The sequence below is a fragment of the Staurois parvus genome, unplaced genomic scaffold (genome assembly GCF_062004578.1).
Source record: "Staurois parvus isolate SC_StPar_1 unplaced genomic scaffold, SC_StPar_1.0 ptg000090l, whole genome shotgun sequence".
Lineage (NCBI taxonomy): Eukaryota > Metazoa > Chordata > Amphibia > Anura > Ranidae > Staurois > Staurois parvus.
Window position 1 is genome coordinate 9,666,634 of NW_028317886.1, and position 22,985 is coordinate 9,689,618.

General features: G+C 42.3%; 1 protein-coding gene across 2 annotated transcripts in view; it reads right to left on the reverse strand.

Annotated features, from left to right (window-relative positions):
• LOC149468246 (whey acidic protein-like) overlaps nucleotides 1–22,639 on the reverse strand; it is a 43,460-nt gene extending 20,821 nt beyond the window's left edge. Inside the window, exon 1 of one of the 2 annotated variants that reach the window (XM_089670402.1) lies at nucleotides 22,389–22,639. In XM_089670402.1, the coding sequence (XP_089526528.1) occupies nucleotides 22,389–22,440 (52 nt within the window). In that variant the 5' untranslated portion in view covers nucleotides 22,441–22,639. Of the gene's footprint in view, nucleotides 1–4,246; nucleotides 4,379–22,388 lie in introns of those variants that run through there. The other variant, XM_089670401.1, reaches the window with a different exon arrangement.
• Nucleotides 22,640–22,985: the final 346 nt, after the last annotated feature.

Sequence of the window (22,985 nt, forward strand, 5' to 3'; positions counted from 1 at the left end):
GAATACCAGCTGGTGTTCCGAAGTGCTTTGTCTATCTGCCCACTACTATTTAAAGGGACACTGCTCCTTTGTCAAAGGCTTTGACAAAGTAGCTGGGTGGCCCAGAAACGTTAGCCACGCCCCTTCTTGTTACCATGTGCAGGGCGAGATTAGTCTAGGTGTGCTCTTTCATCAGGCCTGCTGATGAAAGAGCACGCCTGGACTCATCTTGTCCTGCACATGCTCATAAACGCGTCGCATTTTGATGACATCAGACACCACATGTGCTGATCACGGACATCTTGGAGACTCTGCAGGCTCCTCCATCTATGCTGCATATGCACAGCATCATCTGCTGGCAGACACCTTGGAGATTCCACCAGGCTTACCATCCATGTTGCACATGCACAGCACCACCTGCTGACGGACTCAATCGATCTCCTCTCTGGATCAGACACACAACAACATCTGGCTACAGACGTCTCACATTCTTTCCCATGAGCCTGTTTTTAAATTCTAAGATGTGAGTTACTACATGGATAAAGCACAGGTTTACTTTAAAGCTATTGGTCTATTCTGTTCTCAGACTAGCACATATCTGGTTTAAAACGTGTATTTGGGTACATTTCTGGTGGTTGACTTACTTCTTTTCTTTTAGAAGTTGTTTTGAAGACAGTGATATCTCTTCCTTTTTGTTCCCACATCTGCTCAACTGTCCCAGTCATGATGATGCAATCTCACTCTTGCTTTTAGATATTTCATGTGTTGTATTTTACACTAAGATGAATGTACCAGAAGAAACTAGAGCACAGAAAGTTTGCCACTGCCCAAAACTTCTAACAGTAACTGAAATATTGGTTCATGGTAACTGACCTGTTTAACGTAATGTGATAATAAACCCAAAAACAAACATTTATTATATTATAGTTTACCAATTCTTAAATGTGGTGGCTGTGTTAGTGTTCTTTTTTGTTTTATTTAGCAGTTTTCATTTATTTTCATCTGGTGATCCATCTAGTAATGCAGGCCATACATGGTTCGAATTCTGAATGATTTTCGTATGAATATCGGACCTAAGAATAATCCGCCGATTTTCGCTCTGTTAGTGGGGCAATGGCATCGGCCGATTTTCGTGGTTCCTCCCCATTACGTTTATCTGGCATGCTGGAAAATTTGTGAAAAACGACCGATTTTCTAAATCATTGGTGGTACCATCGGATTACAGAACAAACAACGTTTTCGGACAAAAAATTGTTCGGAATTCAAACCATATATGGCCTGCGTAAGTCTGTAGTTTTTCAGCAGAACAAGCGCTCATGCAAATGTATCAGTTGAAGAGTTGAGACAAACAATTTACCACTCACCTTGTGCTTACAATAATTAGCTTTTATTTATGCTAAATCTTTATTCCAAAGAAAACAAAAACTGTTGCTGTAACTGCTTACTGTATGTAGCTGTGGTATGCCTGGAGTTTGGTTACACTTTATATCTAATCTTCTACTACATCTAACACTCCCCTCTCCCCATATTAACATTGCTGCTTTCCAAAGGTGCCCCTGTGCTCCTTCATCTAGAGTGGGGGCACTCTAATACAGGAGGTATGTTACTGGCCAGACCACCAGGTAAACACAGAGGAAAAAAGCCACAAAAAAAAAACTAATACAGCCACAACATGCAAGGTTTGGTAATCTGCAATATATTAAATTTTTGCTTTTGGGATTAATACCGATTTGACTGCGGACAAAAAAAAACCTGCATTGTGTGCATGACTATTTACACACAAAAAAATAGCTGTCAGTGTGACTTTTTTTTAATCTATTTGTTCCGTGTCACTTTTCTACCTACTTTTCTACCACTGTATAAAGATGGATATTTCTCTCACAGTAATTGAATTTATGCCTCTTCATAATGTGTATAAATTCAACAACACACTGATGCAATCCTTTTAAACTAATAATAATTCTGAAAAAGACTTCCAGTGTCACAAAGGCCCAGATGATAACTCACTCTACATTACTTCCACCAAGCTCTTGTTTAGTAAAGCTATTCTTAGAAATGAAGGGATGCATAACCTCTCTGCTACTGTATATTGCTGGATGCATAAATCAAACATATACAGTTGTGTCCAAAATTATTCAACCCCCAATGCTGTAAAGGGGTTTAGGGACTATAGTGTACATTTGGAATTGTATTCAGAATCAAATCCTACAAGGACGTTGTAACTACCCAAATGCAACTAAAATGACATCAATTGTTTATGTAATACAGTAGTAAATGGTTCTTATGTGGTTTCTTCATTGCCACAATTATTCAACCCCTTAAAGACTACCACTCTGAAGAACAGAGGTTCATACAGGTGCTTTCCATCAGGTATTGAAAACACCTGTGGATGTCACCGAGCAGCAATCAAGCATAATAAGCACCAATTAGGCAGCTTTAAAATGACTGTGATACTCAGCTCCTTCTAGACATTTACTGGTGTGGTTACAAACATGGTGAAGGCAAGAGAATGGTCCAGGAAGACAAGAGAAGAGGTGATTTCTCTTCACAGGAAGGGCAATGGCTATAAGAAGATTGCAAAGATGTTAAACATACCAAGAGACACCTTAGGAAGCATCATTCGCAAATTCAAGGCAAAGGGCACTGTTGAAACGCTACCTGGTCGTGGCAGAAAGAAGATGCTGACTTCGACTGCTGTGCGCTACCTGAAGCGTAGAGTGGAGAGAAGTCCCCGTGTGACTGCTGAGGAACTGAGAAAAGATTTGTCAGATGTGGGTACAGAAGTTTCAGCCCAGACAATAAGACGCACACTGCGTAATGAAGGCCTCCGTGCCAGAACTCCCAGGCGTACCCCCTTGCTGTCTCCAAAGAATAAGAAGAGTCGACTGCAGTATGCCAAAAGCCATGTGGACAAACCACAAAAGTTGTGGGATAGTGTTCTGTGGACTGATGAAACAAAATTAGAACTGTTTGGGCCCATGGATCAACGCTATGTTTGGAGGAGGAAGAACAAGGCCTATGATGAAAAGAACACCTTGCCTACTGTGAAGCATGGTGGAGGGTCAATCATGCTTTGGGGCTGTTTTGCTTCTGCAGGTACAGGGAAGCTTCAGCGTGTGCAAGGTACCATGAATTCTCTTCAGTACCAGGAGATATTGGATGGAAACGTGATGCAGTCCGTCACACACCTGAGGCTTGGGAGACGTTGGACCTTTCAACAGGACAATGATCCCAAGCATACCTCCAAGTCCACTAGAGCATGGTTGCAGAGGAAAGGCTGGAACATTTTGGAGTGGCCATCGCAGTCACCAGACTTAAATCCGATTGAGAACCTCTGGTGGGACTTAAAGAAAGCAGTTGCAGTGCGCAAGCCTAAGAATGTGACTGAACTGGAGGCCTTTGTCCATGAAGAATGGGCGAAGATACCCGTAGATCGCTGCAAGACACTTGTGTCAAGCTATGCTTCACGTTTAAAAGCTGTTATAACTGTAAAAGGATGCTGTACTAAGTACTAAGATTGAATGTCACTTGGGGGTTGAATAAAACTGATAATGCTGTGAGCACAGAAAAGACATTTGTGGTTATTTCATTATAACTGTTATGTTATATTTGTCTGACCTACAAGTGCCTCTTTAATGTAAATGTAAGCAAGATGACTGAATGATCAAAAGCAATGTCAAACTGGCCAAAACACTCAATTTCAGTGGGGGTTGAATAATTTTGGACACAACTGTACATGTAAAATTATCAATGCTGTTATTATGCCTCTGCCATCTGTTTTGAAATTGTAAACTATGACTTTTTCTGAAAAGCAACAAAATTAAAGGTCAAGGGTTCCTACTAACAGCAGATGTTTCAACTCTTTTCATATGTCAACATTGTTTTATCATTGAAGTTTTAGTATGGTAACTTTATTGTTAACTCAGTTGTTTTTTTACACTTATTTATGGATGTATAAATATCACATTAGGCTGCTTCATATATCTATGCCATAAAAACAACAATTCTAATATTACAGAGCTAGAAATAGAAGCTTATTTTGCACATAATGTCTACATTTATAAATAATGTGTGTAAGATTAATATTATTTAAATTCTAAAAGAAAATTTGAATATTCATTGCCATTCATATAAATAGAGGCAACATTTATGCAGATGGCAAAATTAAAAAAACAAAAACAAAAAAAAAAACCTTGCAAACATAAATGTTACATCTTATACCCATCCCAGTTTCATAATATAAAAAGTATTTTGTTATTTTACTTACTCATTTTGCTTTTTGGAGTCACACATTTCACTTCTACCCAAAGAAGCAACAAAGCAAACATGAAAAGAACATGATATGGCCTCATTTTGTTTTTCAGCTCTGGACTTTCTGCAACAATAGCTTCCAGTAAGATGTAACAATGTCAATTTTCAGGAAGGGATAGACACACCTTATATATTATAGAGACACCTCCCATATTTCTAGATTTACAACATATACTTCAGCGTACACAAGCTGTCCCTCCCATCTGAAATAAGGCTGGAAATAATTGCACACATTTACAGTCATAATACACATTTATAAATATGCTATACAGTTGTGCTCAAAAGTTTGCATACCCTGGCAGAAATCGTGAAATCTCAGCATTGATATTGAAAATATGACTGATCGTGCCAAAAAACTGTTTTTGTTTAATCACTTCAATACTAGGCACTTATACCCCCTTCCTGTCCAGGTCAATTTTCAGCTTTCAGCGCTGTTGCACTTTGAATGACAATTGCGCGGTCATGCAACACTGTACCCATTAAATTTTTATCTTTTTTTTTACACAAATAGAGCTTTCTTTTGATGGTGTTTAATCACCACTGAGTTTTTTATTGCTTGCTAAATAAAACAAAAAAAACTTGAAACTTGAAAAAAAACGCATTTTTTTTCGTTTCTGTTATAAAAATTTGCAAATAAATAATTTCTTCATAAATGTAGGTCAAAATGTATTTTGCTACATTTCTTAGGGAAAATACCCCAAATTAGTGTATATTATTTAGTCTGTAGGAAATTCCATAAACCAAGGTATATATATCTGACAATTGATCAATCCTGATGTACTGACAGCCCATCTCATTTCTTGAGGCCCAAAAACGCCTCAAGAAATACCCCCCGAATAACCCATTTTTGGAAAATAGACAGTTCAAGGTATTTAGTAAGAGGTATGGTAAATTTTTTGGAGATTGCAATTTTTTGTTAAAATTTTTTTGAAAATGTAGAAATAATAAAAAGCAAAAAAAAAACAAACAAAAAAAAAAATCACTATTTTTTTTGTTGTTGTATACTTTCACCAGTCCAGTACAGCGTTATTATACAACTCATGTGGTGGTGATCAGAGACACTGACTGGTGACAGTATGTAAAATAAAAAAATTTAACATATGATTGCTAATACCAATGTATTTAAATTGATATTTGCAATCATTGTTACTGAATGAAACCGATTCATTCAGTCTTTTGTTGTGATTAGCTGTGATTGGGCAAAGCTCATCACATGATACAGATGGGCTGTGATTGGCCCTATCTGTATCATGTGACTGCTTTGACCAGTCACAGCTAACAACATAATTGTATACAATGGATGGCATAACAGGAAGGGATGTCAAAAGGGTAGGGTACCGGGGGGTCAGGAGAGCATGAAGCAGGGAGGTTAGGAGGGTAGAATATTGAGGGGTCAGAAAGGCATGGTGCAGGGGGGTCATGAGGGTACAGTACAGAGGGTCAGGGGGACACAAGGCTGGGGGGTCAGAAGGGCACCATACTGGGGGATCAGGAGGGAAGATTTCAGGGGGGTCAGGAAGGTACAGTGCAGGGGGGTCAGGAGGGCCTGGTACTGGAGGATCAGGAGGGCAGAGTACAGGAAGGCCAGGAGGGTATGGTACTGGGGCAGTCAGGAGGACATGGTACAGGGAGGTCAAGAGGAATGGTGCAGGGAGGTTGAGAGGGCATAGTACTAGGGGGTCAGGAAGGCACAGAAGTTCTTTCCTCATACAGAGTGGCACAGGGAAGCTGCCATGGCAGAGCTCCATGTTCTGGCGCTGATCCCCGCCGTCCCTGCTCTCATATGATATCACCTGTAAGTGCCTTGAATGGATTGGGGGGAGCGGCAGTGTGGAAGCGCATGCTACACTCAGTGGAAGAGCTTGGGGTGCTTGGACAAGTGCCCAAACCTGCCTGAGCTATTTCTAAGGCTTTTCCTGCCTTGCAGCCCCCACCCCTTAGATACGTGTGGCTGTGGGGGGGCTGTCTCTGAAGCCTAAGGTTGGCTGAGTGAGCCGCTCTGCAGCAGTGAGGGAAAACACAGGGTCAGCAATCTGTACGCGATCTACCTGTCACCTGCCCGTGCTTGACATGTAGATTGTTATCAATGGGTTACCAACCCCCAATCTATGCTATTTACAAGGCAGCTTACGGTCATGTATTGCCCTTTCTCTACAAAATGAACCTGCAAAATGTTAAAGTCTAACTAAACTCTCTCAATCAACATTAACAATTTTTATCCTTATGCTATTAGCATTAGTAAATAGATAGGAAAGTATTTTTTTTTATATTTTTTTAACAGTTCTTGAGTTGCTTCCTGGTTTCTGGCATTGGCCAAAATGCTTGTAGTTTTACACCAACATTAGCATTTTTAAGTTGAATTATTCTCTCCTAATATTATCATGTGCATGAGGCCTAAGGTTTAACGTGAAATGTCAAATAAATGTAAAAGAAAAGTGGTAAAGTTGTGTTTGTGCAGTTTTATACATAAATGCAAAGAATCACCACTTCAAAGAGCTCCTAGGTCACAAGTTGAAAATTGGTATGGTTTTGTGACCAGAAAAGTCTGTGTGCGGCTGTGTTCAGTATAATAAGCAGCAGTGGTAAAGGGAAGGCAGTTGTGGGTGGTGCAGCTACCCTTCATGTCATAGCCCCAGTAAAATGGATATGACAGTCTTTCTTTCAATAGGAATGTGAATGCTCAGTTAATGATCCAATCTCAAACAAAACAAGCTACTACAACAATGTGGTAGGAGAAAGAGATCTGAAGTATTAAAGAAAGATGCGACAGAGGTCAGTTAAACACCTTGTTTCTGCAACACATGCAAGGAAAAAAAAAAACAATATTCAAATTTTTAAATAATCTTTCTATAGGGATAAAGAAACTAATGACTTTGATGTTAGATAAATTTGTTAAATCAAAATTAATTCAAGAACATGTTACTAGACATAATACAGGACATCAAACCTGATAGACCTGATATCCTTAACAAGCAAACTTTCTTAGCAAATACTTCAAAGGCAAATAAAAGATTTACTGCTCCTGTCAGTCATATACAATAAATAGTTGCAACAATGAGTGCTAAGAAAAAAACATTTTTCATTCAAGCATATTACCAGTATTTAAAAGAATAGTTTAAATATCTGCTATGTGGAAAAGTATTTTAAAGAAAAAATGAATTTCACAAAGGTTTCCCACGTCCACATAATAAGGGAAGGAAAGGGTTTATACATGGTTATGTCTATACAGCTGTGTATGTCATCATAACCTTCTTTTATAATTATGACAAGAGCCAATTTGTGAAAGCTTCACATTTTGATGTTTATCTGACAATAATTTGGCCTAGCCATGTAATGGATTCAGATGCAAAATATGAAACTGAGCCTGCAAAAAGTTCCCAATTTTATAAGCTACAGTAAACATAAAAGCATTTAGTAATATGACAAATTGTATATAGTAGGAAAGTACAAATGTATGCATTTTCTTAGAGCTTATTAGGGGACAAATGAGGATATTCAGAGACATAAGGTTGAGCAGCTGCTTTCAGGAGATTGGACACTGGCAGGGAAGGCCACCATAGGGTATCTAGTGCACACCAGACAGTCTGCATCCCACAGGAGTCTTTAGGGACAGACTTACTCCAGAAGGATGCAATGTTCCTGGACCTGCAAAATGTTCTGCAGTTAGCTACACACTGTAGATCTGGAGCCTGGAGAGGGCTATTAACAGAGCCCCGTGTCAATACGCCACATTACAGGCTGGCCCCGAATCTTCGTCTCAGCGGGGTCCAGGTACAGCCACCAAAGCTATGCAGAGTACTGGCCAATCCAGAAAGCTGCAATAGTTAGCACTTTTAAAGGATAAATTCACTTTTTAGAACATGTTACATGTTCCATCCATATTTAGGGTAGAACATACAGTATAACATGTTCCAGCAGCTGCAGCCTCTTTCCCTCTCCCTCCCTTCCCAGTGATAGTAAACGGGAATCTTCTCCAAAGCCCGCTGTCACTATTTGAAAATAATGAAGACGTGTGGGGCTCTGCCCGTACAGCCGCGTCATTCATTCAGTTTCCTGTGAATGGCTTATACTACAAGTACCATTAACCTTTGCGGCTAATGGCTTGCACTTCTGCATGGACTGCGGGGTCACTGATAAGCTGCTTTACACTTCATTCACAAAGCCCTGCAGCTTGTAAGCAGTTAGCCCATATGGGGTATGGGCTCAAAGCTGCAGGCTTGCTTGCTGGAGTCTGGCATTGCACCTCTGATCACAGGCACAATGCTTTCCAGGCCCCTTAGGAAAAAATAGAGCAGCTGGGATATAGGGACAGAATGCTGTCACTCTGTAACAGGTAGGCCTGAATAACCAAGTACTCTGGTTTCCTCCGACACTCCAGAGACATGCTGGTAGGTAAACTGGCTCCTGTGTAAATTGGCCCTAGTATGTGCATGTATAAATGTGAGTTAGGAACCTTAGAGTGTAAGCTTCTTGAAAGCAGGGACTGATGTGAACATACAATATATATGTAAAGCGCTTCATCATGACAGAATAAACCATCATGACAGAATAACCAGGTATTATTTCAATGGAAGCTGTAAATTTAAAACAAATGAAAATTGTTTTGGAAATCACATTAAACATGTTGAATCTTATTTGAGATGAAGTTTACACAGAGTTTAATAATTAGACATTACTTGAGATTGATTACGACTAATAGAGCATGGCTACCAAAGCAATCTCGCTCAATGTGTTAATGTAATCATTGACTGCCTATGGTTTTATACCAGTATTTTAACTATAGTAATTTTGCAGTTCACTTGCTGACAAATAATGGTGGAGTTATCACAACAGGGCCCTAATACATGGATCCCAAGTGAGAGGAGATGCTTGTGGGTTCTTTTACCTACTTACTCCTTTTCTGTATCCTCTGATATAGATAACATCTATGACACTGATTATACTGTATTGGCTTGCTCCACATTTGACCAACATGTGACTTTTAATGCAACTGTTAAAGCATATGGATGAATGTTTTTAGCATTGCCCATCAGCATTTTCCTGCCCTTACTTTAACCACTTCAAGTCCGGACACTTTCACCCCCTTCCTGTCCAGGCCAATTTTCAGCTTCCAGTGCTATCACACTTTGAATGACAATTGCACGGTCATGCAACACTGTACCCATATGAATTTTTTAGTATTTTTTTTAGACAGACTTTATCCTGGTGGTATTTATTCACCACTGGAATTTTTATTTTTTGCTATATAAATGAAAAAGTCCAAACATTTTGAAAAAAAAAAGTGTTTTTCTTATAAAATAAATAATCTTTCTTCATAAATCTTGGCCAAAATGTATTCAGCTATCTTTAGTAAAAAAAATAAATAACCCAAAATTAGTTTATAACCAAAAATTATAATTTTTCAGATTTTTTTTTCACATTTTTATATTCTTATTTGTTTTGGGTTTTTTTTACATACTGCTACCCTAGCAGTACAGTGTCACCATAGTGGGAAGTGATGAAGCTTTTTTTTTTTTTTTTACACTGATTGCTTTTACAGCCTTTATGGATTCTTGCAACCATTGAGAAATACTGTGAGAGCTGTGATTGGTCACAGCTTGTCACATGGTACAAGGCTGTTCTGAATAGCCTTGTACAATGTGACCTCTGTGATCATTCACCGATTTGACAAGTAGTAAACAATGTCAGGAAGTGACATCTTGCTTACTACTATTCATGTGATCACCGATTGGTCAATCAGTGATCACATGATCAGGACCTCACACAGAGGTCCTGTACAGCAATCCCTCCGGACAGAGCAGTCACCGGATCGCGGTGCTGTGCACTCCTAGGGAGCGTGCACAGGCAGTGAATGTGGAGACCATTTATAAATGGCCACCTGCTCCTGTCTGGCCGTTTATGTACATGGGCCGGACGGGAAGTGGTTAAAAACTTCAGTCACAAAATAAAATAAAAGATGATCCTCCTGCGCTTAAAATAGAGCCCTAACCCTAAAGCTGCTGACACTAACCTTATACCCAATAAGTGAAGTGACTCATAATTACAAAATGTAGCGCTAAATAAATACTAAACATAAATAGTGACACACTCAATCCCCCTAAATATACATAAAGGGATACATAAAAAATTGTGCAACACGTGAATTCCCTCAGTGGGAATATAACAAGTGCAAGTGATACAGTATATAGTGTCATATAATACAATAGTGAACAACACACAAAAAATCAATATAAAATCAAAATCAATAGAGATATATCATAAAACATAAATCATCATAAGTCCACAAACGGTGTATATATACAATATATACAGGTGAAACTCGAAAAATTAGAATAACGTGCAAAAGTTCATTTATTTCAGTAATGCAACTTAAAAGGTGAAACTAATCTATGAGATAGACTCATTACATACAAAGCAAGATAGTTCAAGCCGTGATTTGTCATAATTGTGATGATTATGGCTTACAGCTCATGAAAACCCCAAATCCACAATCTCAGAAAATTAGAATATTACATGCAATCAATAAAACAAGAATTGTACATAAAACAATATCGGACCTCTGAAAAGTATAAGCATGCATATGTACTCAGTACTTGGTTTGGGCCCCTTTTGCCGCAATTACTGCCTCAATGCGGCGTGGCATGGAAGCTATCAGCCTGTGGCACTGCTGAGGTGTTATGGAAGACCAGGATGCTTCAATAGCGGCCTTCATCTCTTCTGCATTGTTCGGTCTCATGTCTCATCTTTCTCTTGGCAATGCCCCATAGATTCTCTATGGGGTTCAGGTCAGGCGAGGCCAATCAAGCACAGTAATCCCACGGTCATTGAACCAGGTTTTGGTGCTTTTGGCAGTGTGGGCAGGTGCCAAGTCCTGCTGGGAAATGAAGTCAGTATCCCCATAAAGCTCGTCTGGAAGGAAGCATGAAGTGCTCCAAAATCTCCTGGTAGATGGCTACGTTGACCCTGGACTTAATGAAGCACAGTGGACCAACATCAGCAGATGACATGGCTCCCCAAATCAATACAGACTGTGGAAACTTCACACTGGATGTCAGGGATGCGGGTGTGACCAGAAGTGTGTGGACTGACACAGGGAAACTCAAGCTTCAGATATGGTATAAATAAGACAATTTATTAAGACTAACAATACAAACATAAACGCAGTGCACCAAACCCCAAGCTAACACAAATACATACAACAAGGTGAAACAAAGCCAAACCTAAACTGATAAAGATACACAGGTACATACACATATAGAGCACAACGTAGTCAGGAAGGCCGGGTCGATAACTATCGGGCAGGTAGGTACAGGAGGAGCAGGCGGAGAGAATGGTCAGGGTCACAAGCCAGGGATCAAACAGGAGAAGTCAGCAGAGGTCAGGATCAGGCAGGGTCGGCAACCAGTCAGGCAGGAACAGGAACAGGAATGCAGGTTACAAGGTACAGGGGCCCATGGAAAAACACACACCAAGGCACAGACTGCAGGTCTGGCCATCCCTTAAATACACCACCTGCAATCAGCCCCAGGTGATGGCTAATTGCCGAAGTGAACCTCTGGTTGTTGAGAGCACCCACTGGCCAGCCCTGGTACTGCAGCCCACAAGGCAGGCGAGTCCCACCACTATTGGCAAGTCCATTCCTGACAGTACCCCCCCCTCAAGGAGCGGCCTCAGGACGCTCCAAACAGTCCTAGCTGGGCAAAATGTTCCACCGCCCGGGTCCGGTGACTGGCAGGATATCAAAGATTGGCACATCGGGCTGGGCACCAGACGGAGGCACTTCGGGCTGGACACCGGAAGGAGGCACTTCGGGCTGGACACCGGACGGAGGCACTTCAGGCTGGACACCGGATGGAGGAAATTCGGGCTGGACACCGGACGGAGGCACATCAGGCTGGACGCCGGATCACCAGGCGGAGCAGCGGGCACCGGGCCACCAGGCAGGGCAGCAGGCACCGGGCCACCAGGCAGAGCAGCAGGCACCAGGCCCCCAGGCAGGGCAGCAGGCACCGGGCCCCCAGGCGGAGCGGCAGGCACCGGGCGATCTGGCTCGACAGCGGGCATCGGGTCACCAGGTACAACAGCGGGCACCGGGTCATCAGACATACGATCGTCTTGCTCGACCGCAGGCACCAGGTCATCTGGCTCAACAGCGGGCATCGGGTCACCAGGCACGACAGCGGGCATCGGGTCACCAGGCATCAGGTCATCTGGCTCGACAGCGGGCACCGAGTCATCTGGCAAGGCAGTGGTCACCGAGTCACCAGGCGTGACAGCTGGCTCTGAGTCAACTGGCACGACAGCGGGCATCGGGTCACCAGGTATGACAGCGGGCACTGGGTCATCAGGCATTGGATCGTCTGGCTCGACAGCGGGCATCGAGTCATCAGGCACGACAGTGGGCATCGGGTCACCAGGCATTGGATCGTCTGGCAAGACTGCGGGCACCAAGTCATCTGGAAAGACCTTGGGCACCGAGTCATCTGGCAAGACCGTGGGCTCCGAGTCATCTGGCAAGACCACGGGCCCTGAGTCACCAGGCACAACAGCAGGCTCTGAGTCAACCGGCCCGACAGCGGGCTCCGAGTCAACTGGTGGAACAGCGGGCATCGAGTCATCTGGCAAGACTGCAGGCTCCGAGTCAACTGGCAAGACAGCGGGCACCGAGTCATCTGGCAAGACAGTGGGCACCGAGCATGCAGACACTGTGTACCTCCATGACAACCAGCTTGCTCTGGGCACACATGAAGAGGAGGAGCCAAGATTGCCGGCAGGGAACCCGAGAAGAGGAGGATTGGGGCTGCTCTGTGCAATACCACTGCGCAGAGCATGCAAGTATAACATGTTTGTTATTTTAATTATTATTATTTTTTAACTTTAGTAAAACTTTAACTTACTTATCTCTGCCTTAACTCACATTATTGCTTACTGACAACTATTATGTGCTAATAAAATGTACATTACAGCCCATAGTCAGGAACCTTATCTAAGCAATCACTTTACTTTAAAACAAAAATACTACTTGGTGTGTGCAGGAAGCCCCTGATTCTGGGCACAGGGTGAGGAGAACCTGAGTATTATGTATGAATGCTGTCACCCCTACCCTCCCCACCAGTGTTTTCTGCACAGTCTATATCCATCAATCTGTCAAACTGTTGGTGGATTATTATAAGACATAACATACTGTAGCTGCTGCATTGCCAACTGTGCACTGTAGCTTTATTGCTACAGTGCAGGCCAGCTGCACAGATTTACATACATATATTATACAGTATTTGTATAATAATAATTATAATATATTTGTATAATAATAATTTGGAGCCTGCATGAATTTGCCAGCGATTGGACATGAGGTTGGAAGGATAGGTTTGAGTCCAGGGTGACACCTAGGACTTTGGCTTGCGGGGTGGGATTGATGGTGGCGTCGTGATGGAGAGGATGGGGCGCGGGCTGGGGGGAAAACTAGGAGCTCGGTTTTGAAAAGGTTAAATTTGAGGAAATGGAGCGACATCCAGTCTGATATGTCGTTCAGTAGGTGGGTGATATGGGCGGAGACTGAAGGGGTGAGGTGAGGGGTGAAGAGGTAAAATTTGCGTGTCATTGGCATAGAGGTGATAGTTGAAGTCGTGGGAGTGTATCAGTTTGCCGAGGAAGGAGGTGTAGATGGAGAAAAGAAGGGGCCCGAGGACAGAGCCTTGGGGGACCCCAACAGAGAGGGGGAGAGAGGGGGAGGTGGTAGCGTTATAGGTAACGCTGAAGGAGCATTGGGATAGATAGGAGGAAAGCCAGGAGAGAGCAGAGTCTCTGATGTCAAGGGAGTGTAGTTTATTAAGGAGGAGGGGGTGGTCAACTGTGTCGAAGGCCGCAGAGAGGTCGAGGAGCAGGAGGACTGAGTAGTGGCCATTAGTTTTGGCGGTTAGCAGGTCATTAGTGATTTTGAGTAGGGCGGTTTTGGTGGAGTGTAGGGGACAGTAGCATGACTGTAGTGGATCAAGGAGGTTGTTGTCAGTAAGGTGGGAGCTTAGGCGGTTGTAGACTAAGCGCTCAAGGAGCTTGGATGTGAATGGCAGCAGGGAGATGGGTCTACGGTTGTTCAGGTCGGTGGGGTCCAGGGAGGGGTTTTTTTGAGTATGGGGGTGATGTGCACGTGCTTTAGGGGGGAGGGGAATGCGCCAGTAGAGAGGGAGAGATTGAAGATATGGGTGAGGGAGCATAGGATGGAGGAGGGTGACCGGAGGAGTTGTGTGGGGACAGGATCAAGGGGGCAAGTGGTGAGGCAGGCTTCTGAGAAGACCTTTGTGACCTCCTCAGTGGTAGCAGGGCTGAAGGAGCGGAGTGTTGGGGAGGTTATAGTGTGCGGAATGTTAGGTGTGGTGGGGGGCAGGACGGTTGCGAGGTCAGAGGAGGGGAGAGTTAATGGGGTAATGGTGGGAGGGAGGCTAGGTGGGGAGGTAGATTCATTATTGGCAATGTGGATTGCGTCAATCTTGTTTTGGAAGTGATTGGCAATCTCGTGGGCGGTGAGTGAGGTACTGGGTGGAGGTGGGGGGGAGAGAGTAGGGAGTTGAAAGTGGAGAAGAGTCGACGAGGACAGGTGGAGAGGGTGTTAATGAGGGTTACAAGGGTTATATATATATACACGATTCTGCTTTTCCGAATAGGGGACGTGCATGCCCCCTTCCCTGCAATGTCACTGACTCCTTTACATGCCGATCAGCGGATCAATGATACATGGCCGGGACACGCCGATCATCGGAGCAAGTGACAAGAGAGATATGTGTTGGTAAACAACACAGATCTCTTTACTGACAGCGGAGATGTGCCAGTTTTTGTCACAAAAAAGGTCACACCGCTCAGTAAAACAACACATATTGCACACATTACACATTGTCAGTTAGTCAGTGTCAGAATGCCCATTGTACTGTAACACTTGTTGGGTTTTTCTTTATACCAAAGGAATATAGCAGAATACATTTTGGCCTACATTTATGAATAAATTGAAGAATTTTTTTTTTATATGTTTTATAGCTGAAAGTAAAAAATATTGTTTTTTCCTCCAAAATGTTTGGTCTTTTGTTGTTTATAGCGCATCAGTGGTTATCAAATATCTCCAAAAGAAAGCTCTATTTGTGTGAAAAAATTTATATAAATGTCATTTGTGTACAGTGTTGCATAACTGCACAATTGTCAGTTAAAGTAGAGCAGAGCCGTATAACAAAAAATTGCCTGGTCATAACGGTGTGTAAATCTTCCGGAGGGCAAGTGGTTAAGATTATCTCAGAAAATACCTACATTAACTTTTATTGGCTTTTTAATAACAGATGAAATTTGAGTTAAGTGACCATATTAATAAACGAGGCTGCAGCATTTACGAAGCCTGTATTAGCCTTAGTGAAATTCAAAATTCCTATAAATTACAGTGCATGGGAAAGTATCCCTTATCTCACTTCCCACCATACTACCTTAATTTCAAATATTATATGATAATGTCATGGCTCTATTACAGTCTCAGTCATAAATGTTGTTTATATGATAATTTGTGCATTATAGTTTATATAATTGTGTTAAGTGACCTCTTATTTAAAGGACTATATATAATGGTTTTACATTCACTTTCTCTCTAAATTACTATTTTACAACCAGCACTAAAACAAAAAAAATAAAATATTTTCAAGTGGAACATTTAGCTCCTGCTTTCCACTGTATTCTCTTTATCTGCTGTAAAAAGCCTTTGGTTTACAAAGCTCAATGGCACAAACTAAAATTTGGAGCACATTAGAACTGTAAGCTCTCTGGTCATTCACAGTTTATGACACTCAGGAGAACATGTTCAGCCCTTCACTGGAGATCTGTGTTCTCCCTCCAGATTCTCCAGCCCAGAGCTGGAGAATCGGAGGGGCCGCAAACGAAGCAGAGATAATTTACCTCTGCTTAGTAAACCAATCTTTTACTGTAATATCACGAGATTATAGTAAAATGAGCCGTTTTCCAGCATTTGGAGACCGTTCTCCCTTCGTTCGGAGAACTGCTTCATATAAGGCATTCACAGGAGAACTGTGTTCTCCGAGAATGTCAGAGAACTGAGCAGCGAACTATTACTGCTGGTTCATAAACAGACACCTTACTGCAGTTTTTATTTGAGAGTTGTTGAGCACATTTAGAAGTGCATTACAAGCGTATTACAAGCATTTTACAGCTTCAGGCATTTTTGTTTAGCTAACAGAAAGGACTAGAGGGAGGACAGGGGGAGGAAATAAGGTGTGGAGAGCTGCTGTTTAAGCAGAAAATGCGTGACAAAATGCTCATAAAACTCTCAGACCCCGTTCACACTTGAGCGTTTTTCAGCTCGAAGCGCGGTGCTCAAAAACACTAAACAAGTAAAATTCCATTATTTACAATGTTCGCACTTGAGCATTCTGTTGCTTGCAGCAAAATGCCTGTCACTCAAAAAAGTACTTGCACTACTTTTCAGGCAGATCTGAGCGTTTTGTCCCCATAATCTTGAATGGAAACCGTCTGAGCACAGACGATGAGTGTTTTTCAAGTGTTTGTTCTGGCGTTTTCAGCTCAAAACAGCAGCTATTTCTATGTCTATTGGCCACAGCAAAAATGCCTAGAATATTTGCAAATCTGCTAAAAAAACCGCTCAAAGATGCCTGAAAAAATGATTGAACAAAAACACTCAGCTTAGTGTGAACGGAGCCTGGCTTTTTGCTTCAGGCAACAGAGCGCTCATACAGTGGGGCAAAAAAGTATTAAGTCAGCCACCAAGTTCTCCCACTCAAAAAGATGAGAGAGGCTTGTAATTGGCATCATAGGTAGACCTCAACTATGAGAGACAAAATGAGAAAAAAAATCCAGACAATCACATTGGCTGATTTGGAAAGAATTTATTTGCAAATTATGGTGGAAAATAAGTATTTGGTCAATATCAAAAGTTCATCTCAATACTTTGTTATATATCCTTTGTTGGCAATGACAGAGGTCAAACGTTTCCCGTAAGTCTTCACAAGGTTGGCACACACTGTTGCTGGTATGTTGGCCCATTCCACCATGCAGATCTCCTCTAGAGCAGTGATGTTTTGGGGCTGTCCCTGGGCAACACAGACTTTCAACTCCCTCCAAAGCTTTTTATGGGGTTGAGATCTGGAGACTGGCTAGGCCACTCCAGGACCTTGAAATGCTTCTTACAAAGCCACTCCTTCGTTGCCCGAGCGGTACGTTTGGGATAATTGTCATGTTGGAAGACCCAGCCACGTTTCATCTTCATGCCCTTGCTGATGGAAGGAGGTTTGCGCTCAAAATCTCACGATACATGGCCCAATTCATTTTGTCCTGTACATGGATCAGTCGTCCTGGTCCCTTTGCGGAGAAACAGCCCCAAAGCATGATGTTGCCAACCCCATGCTTCACAGTAGGTATGGGATTCTTTGGATGCAACTCAGCATTCTCTCTCTTCCAAACACGACGAGTTGTGTTTCTACCAAACAGTTCTATTTTGGTTTCATCTGACCATATGACATTCTCCCAATCCTCTTCTGGATCATCCAAATGCTCTCTAGCAAACTTCAGATGGGCCCGGACATGTACTGGCTTAAGCAGGGTGACACGTCTGGCACTGCAGGATCTGAGTCCCTGGCGGCGTAGTGTGTTACTGATGGTAGCCTTTGTTACGTTGATCCCAGCTCTCTGCAGGTCATTCACTAGGTCCCCCCGCATGGTCCTGGGATTTTTGCTCACCATTCTTGTGATCATTTTGACCCCACGGGGTGAGATCTTGCGTGGAGCCCCAGATCGAGGGAGATTATCAGTGGTCTTGTATGTCTTCCATTTTCTAATTATTGCTCCCACAGTTGATTTGTTCACACCAAGCTGCTTGCCTATTGCAGATTCAGTCTTCCCAGCCTGGTGCAGGTCTACAATTTTGTTTCTGGTGTCCTTCGCCAGCTCTTTGGTCTTCACCATAGTGGAGTTTGGAGTGTGACTGTTTGAGGTTGTGGACAGGTGTCTTTTATACTGATAACAAGTTCAAACAGGTGCCATTTGCAAATAAATTCTTTCCAAATCAGCCAATGTGATTGTCTGGATTTTTTTTTCTCATTTTGTCTCTCATAGTTGAGGTCTACCTATGATGCCAATTACAGGCCTCTCTCATCTTTTTAAGTGGGAGAACTTGCACAATTGGTGGCTGACTAAATACTTTTTTGCCCCACTGTATGTGAACAAGGGCCATTAAGATTATTGGGATTTAGCTTGTTGAGTGTTTCAGAGCTACAAACTTCAAGCAGAAAATCTCTCAAGCGTGAATGGGGCCTAATAGAGTGTGTAGAAATCCTAAAAAAGTATGTTCACCTCCCCTTCCCATCCTGCACACACACTACTTTGCAATACATTGGAAAAATATTAAACAATCCATTCACAGCCAAGTGTTTAGTGAGCATTTATAATTGTGACTACTTGTATGTGTCACTTGTCATCCATCTGACTAATTAACAATTGTAAGCTGCCTGATTTATCACAAAATGCAAAACAACAGAACTACCCTCTGTGAATACCAAGCAGTGTTATACCAAACCAATACAGAAAGATGTGATGATACAGAACAAATAAATATGTGGGCATTCATCAAAAAGCATGCATGTGTGGCTAGGTTGAGTTTTTCTTTTTGTTACTATTGTAAAATGTAAAGATTACCTTTATAAATTTCTTTGTATGTATAAAATGACAAAGTATTCTCTTATCCTATAAAGTGACTGACTAGTGCAGAATATTATTTAAAACTTACAACCTGTTGCCATTGTTGGTCCCCTAAGTCTATACCAGGGGTCTCCAGACCTTCTAAGCAAAGGGTCAGTTTAGTGTTCTTCGGGGTTTAGGGTGCTGGACTGTGGCCAGAAGGGGGTATAAAATGCTTGGCATCAGTACCCATCATTGGTTTTAATAGGAGGAATAGTACCCCATTGTTGATTTTGAAGAGAAGAATTGATTGTGTTAGTAGGGGGAATGGTGCCCCATCATTGGTGTCAGTTGGTGAAATGGTGCCCCAAGGGCCAGATAAGGGCAACATCTGGCCCCCAGACCTCAGTTTGGAGATCACTGGTCTATACATCAGATTTGAATAAAATTCAAAAATCAAAATGTAAATGGTAGCATTTGTTGCACTAAAGTCTGGTACACCCATAAATACTTTCTGTACTTCAATACCTATCTGTTCAACAGAAGCCGGTCCCACGACCGTGGAATGGTCTTGCTGGAAAACCAGCATGCGATCAGTGCTCGCAGCCAATGGTTAGCGCTGGTCAGTGTTTTTTGATGAGGGGGGAGTCCCCACTTTCAGAATACAATAGCTCATCTGCAGCAATCCTTGTATCACACAGCTTAAGTTTCTGTACTTGTAGAAGCACAAGGAAAATGTGGCAGTAACTGCTATTCCCTTAATTTTTTTGCATATAGTTGACATGATCAGATTTACACCTAATATATATATATATATATACATATATACACATACACACACACACACACACACACATATATATATATATATATATATATATATATATACATACACACACATACACACACACACACTCACACACACACACATATATATATATATATATATATATATACACATGCACACACACACACACACATATATATATATATATATACACACACACACACACACACACACGCCCACAAAGTGAGACTCAAACAATTAGAATATCGTGCAAAAGTTCATTTATTTCAGTAATGCAACTTAAAAGGTGAAACTAATATAAGAGATAGACTCATTACATGCAAAGCAAGATAGTTCAAGCCGTGATTTGTCATAATTGTGATGATTATGGCTTACAGCTCATGAAAACCCCAAATCAACAATCTCAGAAAATTAGAATATTGTGAAAAGGTGCAATATTCTAGGCTCAAAGTGTCCCACTCTAATCAGCTAATTAAGCCATAACACCTACAAAGGGTTCCTGAGCCTTTAAATGGTCTCTCAGTCTGGTTCAGTAGGAATCACAATCATGGGAATGTCAGGGCAGGAGCCGAGGAACGGACAGGCAGGCCTAACAATGTAACGCACTGGCTGACGACAACCACCACCCACAGACCGAAGTCCCTCAGGGCGCGGAGTCTAAGTCCCAGGCTGCCCTTCACCAGGGCCCCTGATAGTGGGGATGGACTTGACGCAGCCAGGAACCAGGTCGCGGCCCCCGAGACACCTCAGCTGCGGTAATGGCCGCCGCCAATGGCGTGTAGCTGGTGGAAGAAACAAAAGAGTAGTCAGACAAGCCGGGGTCAACAACAACGGGACAAAACAGTACAGGACAGCAGACGAGAATCACAGGTCACGAGCCAGGTTCAGCAACAGAGGGTCAGATCAAAGGAGAATACAAAGAATAGTCAAGTCACAAGCCGAATCAGAATACCAGGAGAGTCATGAGAGTCAGAACAGAGTAATAGTAACACAAAGACACAAGACACAAGTGCAAAGAGCATGTGCGGGCCACAGGCTTATATGTCATCAGCCACGCCCCTCTGGGGGGTAGACCTCAGAGACCTGAAGGCATAAAAGGATTCTCATCATGCACAGCAGAATCCAAGATGGACGCCAGCACATGGAGTAACATAACCTCAGGGAAAAGGTAGGACCTTGACAGGGAAAGACTGCTGACTTGACAATTGTGCAGAAAACCATCATTGACACCCTCCATAAGGAGGGAAAGCCTCAAAAGGTAATTGCAAAAGAAGTTGGATGTTCCCAAAGTGCTGTATCAAAGCACATTAATAGAAAGTTATATGGAAGGGAAAAGTGTGGAAGAAAAAGGTGCACAAGCAGCAGGGATGACCGCAGCCTGGAGAGGATTGTCAGGAAAAGGCCATTCAAAAGTGTTGGGGACTTTCACAAGGAGTGGACTGAGGCTGGAGTCAGTACATCAAGAGCCACCACACACAGATGGATCCTGGACATGGGCTTCAGATGTCGTATTCCTCTTGTCGTATTCCTCTTGTCAAGCCGCTCCTGAACAACAAACAACGTCAGAAGTGCCTTACCTGGGCTAACGAAAAACAGACCTGGTCTGTTGCTCAGTGGTCCAAAGTTCTCTTTTCTGATGAGAGCAACTTTTGCATCTCATTTGGAAACCAAGGACCCAGAGTATGGAGGAAGAATGGAGAGGCACACACTGCAAGATGCTTGAAGTCCAGTGTGAAGTTTCCACAGTCTGTATTGATTTGGGGAGCCATGTCATCTGCTGATGTTGGTCCACTGTGCTTCATTAAGTCCAGGGTCAACGCAGTCTACCAGGAGATTTTGGAGCACTTCATGCTTCCTTCCACAGACAAGCTTTATGGGGATGCTGACTTCATTTTCCAGCAGGACTTGGCACCTGCCCACACTGCCAAAAGCACCAAAACCTGGTTCAATGACCGTGGGATTACTGTGCTTGATTGGCCAGCAAACTTGGCTGACCTGAACCCCATAGAGTATCTATGGGGCATTGCCAAGAGAAAGATGAGAGACATGAGACCGAACAATGCAGAAGAGCTGAAGGCCGCTATTGAAGCATTCTGGTCTTCCATAACACCTCAGCAGTGTCACAGGCTGATAGCTTCCATGCCACGCCGCATTGAGGCAGTAATTGCTGCAAAAGGGGCCCAAACCAAGTACTGAGTACATATGCATGCTTATACTTTTCAGAGGTCCGATATTGTTCTATGTACAATCCTTGTTTTACTGATTGCATGTAATATTCAAATTTTCTGAGATTGTGGATTTGGGGTTTTCATGAGCTGTAAGCCATAATCATCAAAATTATGACAAATCACGGATTGAACTATCTTGCTTTGCATGTAATGAGTCTATCTCATATATTAGTTTCACCTTTTAAGTTTCATTACTGAAATAAATGAACTTTTGCACAATATTCTAATTTTTCGAGTTTCACGTGTGTGTGTGTGTGTGTGTGTGTGTGTGTGTGTGTATATATACACACACACACACACATATATATACACATACATACAGATAAAATATGTAAAATTCATGATGTCAAGAAAACCATTAATATGTGCCTGAAAATAAAACAGAGCTTCTTGATGCTTGAAATACCATTCAGCTTCTCTCCCTCTTTGTTCGCACATACCCCTCCAGGAGCATAACTTGGAAAATCTGACTGGTTGCTCTGAGCAAAAATAATTGATCCATTAAATGCTTTCAAGAGTAAGGTCTAGTGTCCTTGCAAAAGTGACTGACAGACTGAAGAGTTCCTATATGCTGATGGAAATAATCATATATCTGATGGTCATGAGGTTACTAGCTTTGCACAACCATCACCTGAAATGACTCTAGCTTCTCTTTAGGATGACGCTCTAGAAATAAATATCTACCCTGAGAGACTGCATTTAGACACTGGAACGGTGTGTTCTAATTGCAAGATCAGTATGCTCTGTTGCATCTTTGGCTTTCACTCAGATCATGTCTGTGATCCAGCCCTTTGACCTAAGTTTCATTTTTTTAATAATCTGCCTCAGTTATGTGGTAGTTGTATACTCTTTATGACTACTACAGTGTATTTTATAAATATTGATGCAAGCTATAATTTATTTCTGTTTTTATTTTCTTTGTAAATATTTCTTTCTTTCACAAGATGTGTCTAAATGAATCATAAAACTGAAGCCTAAGCATG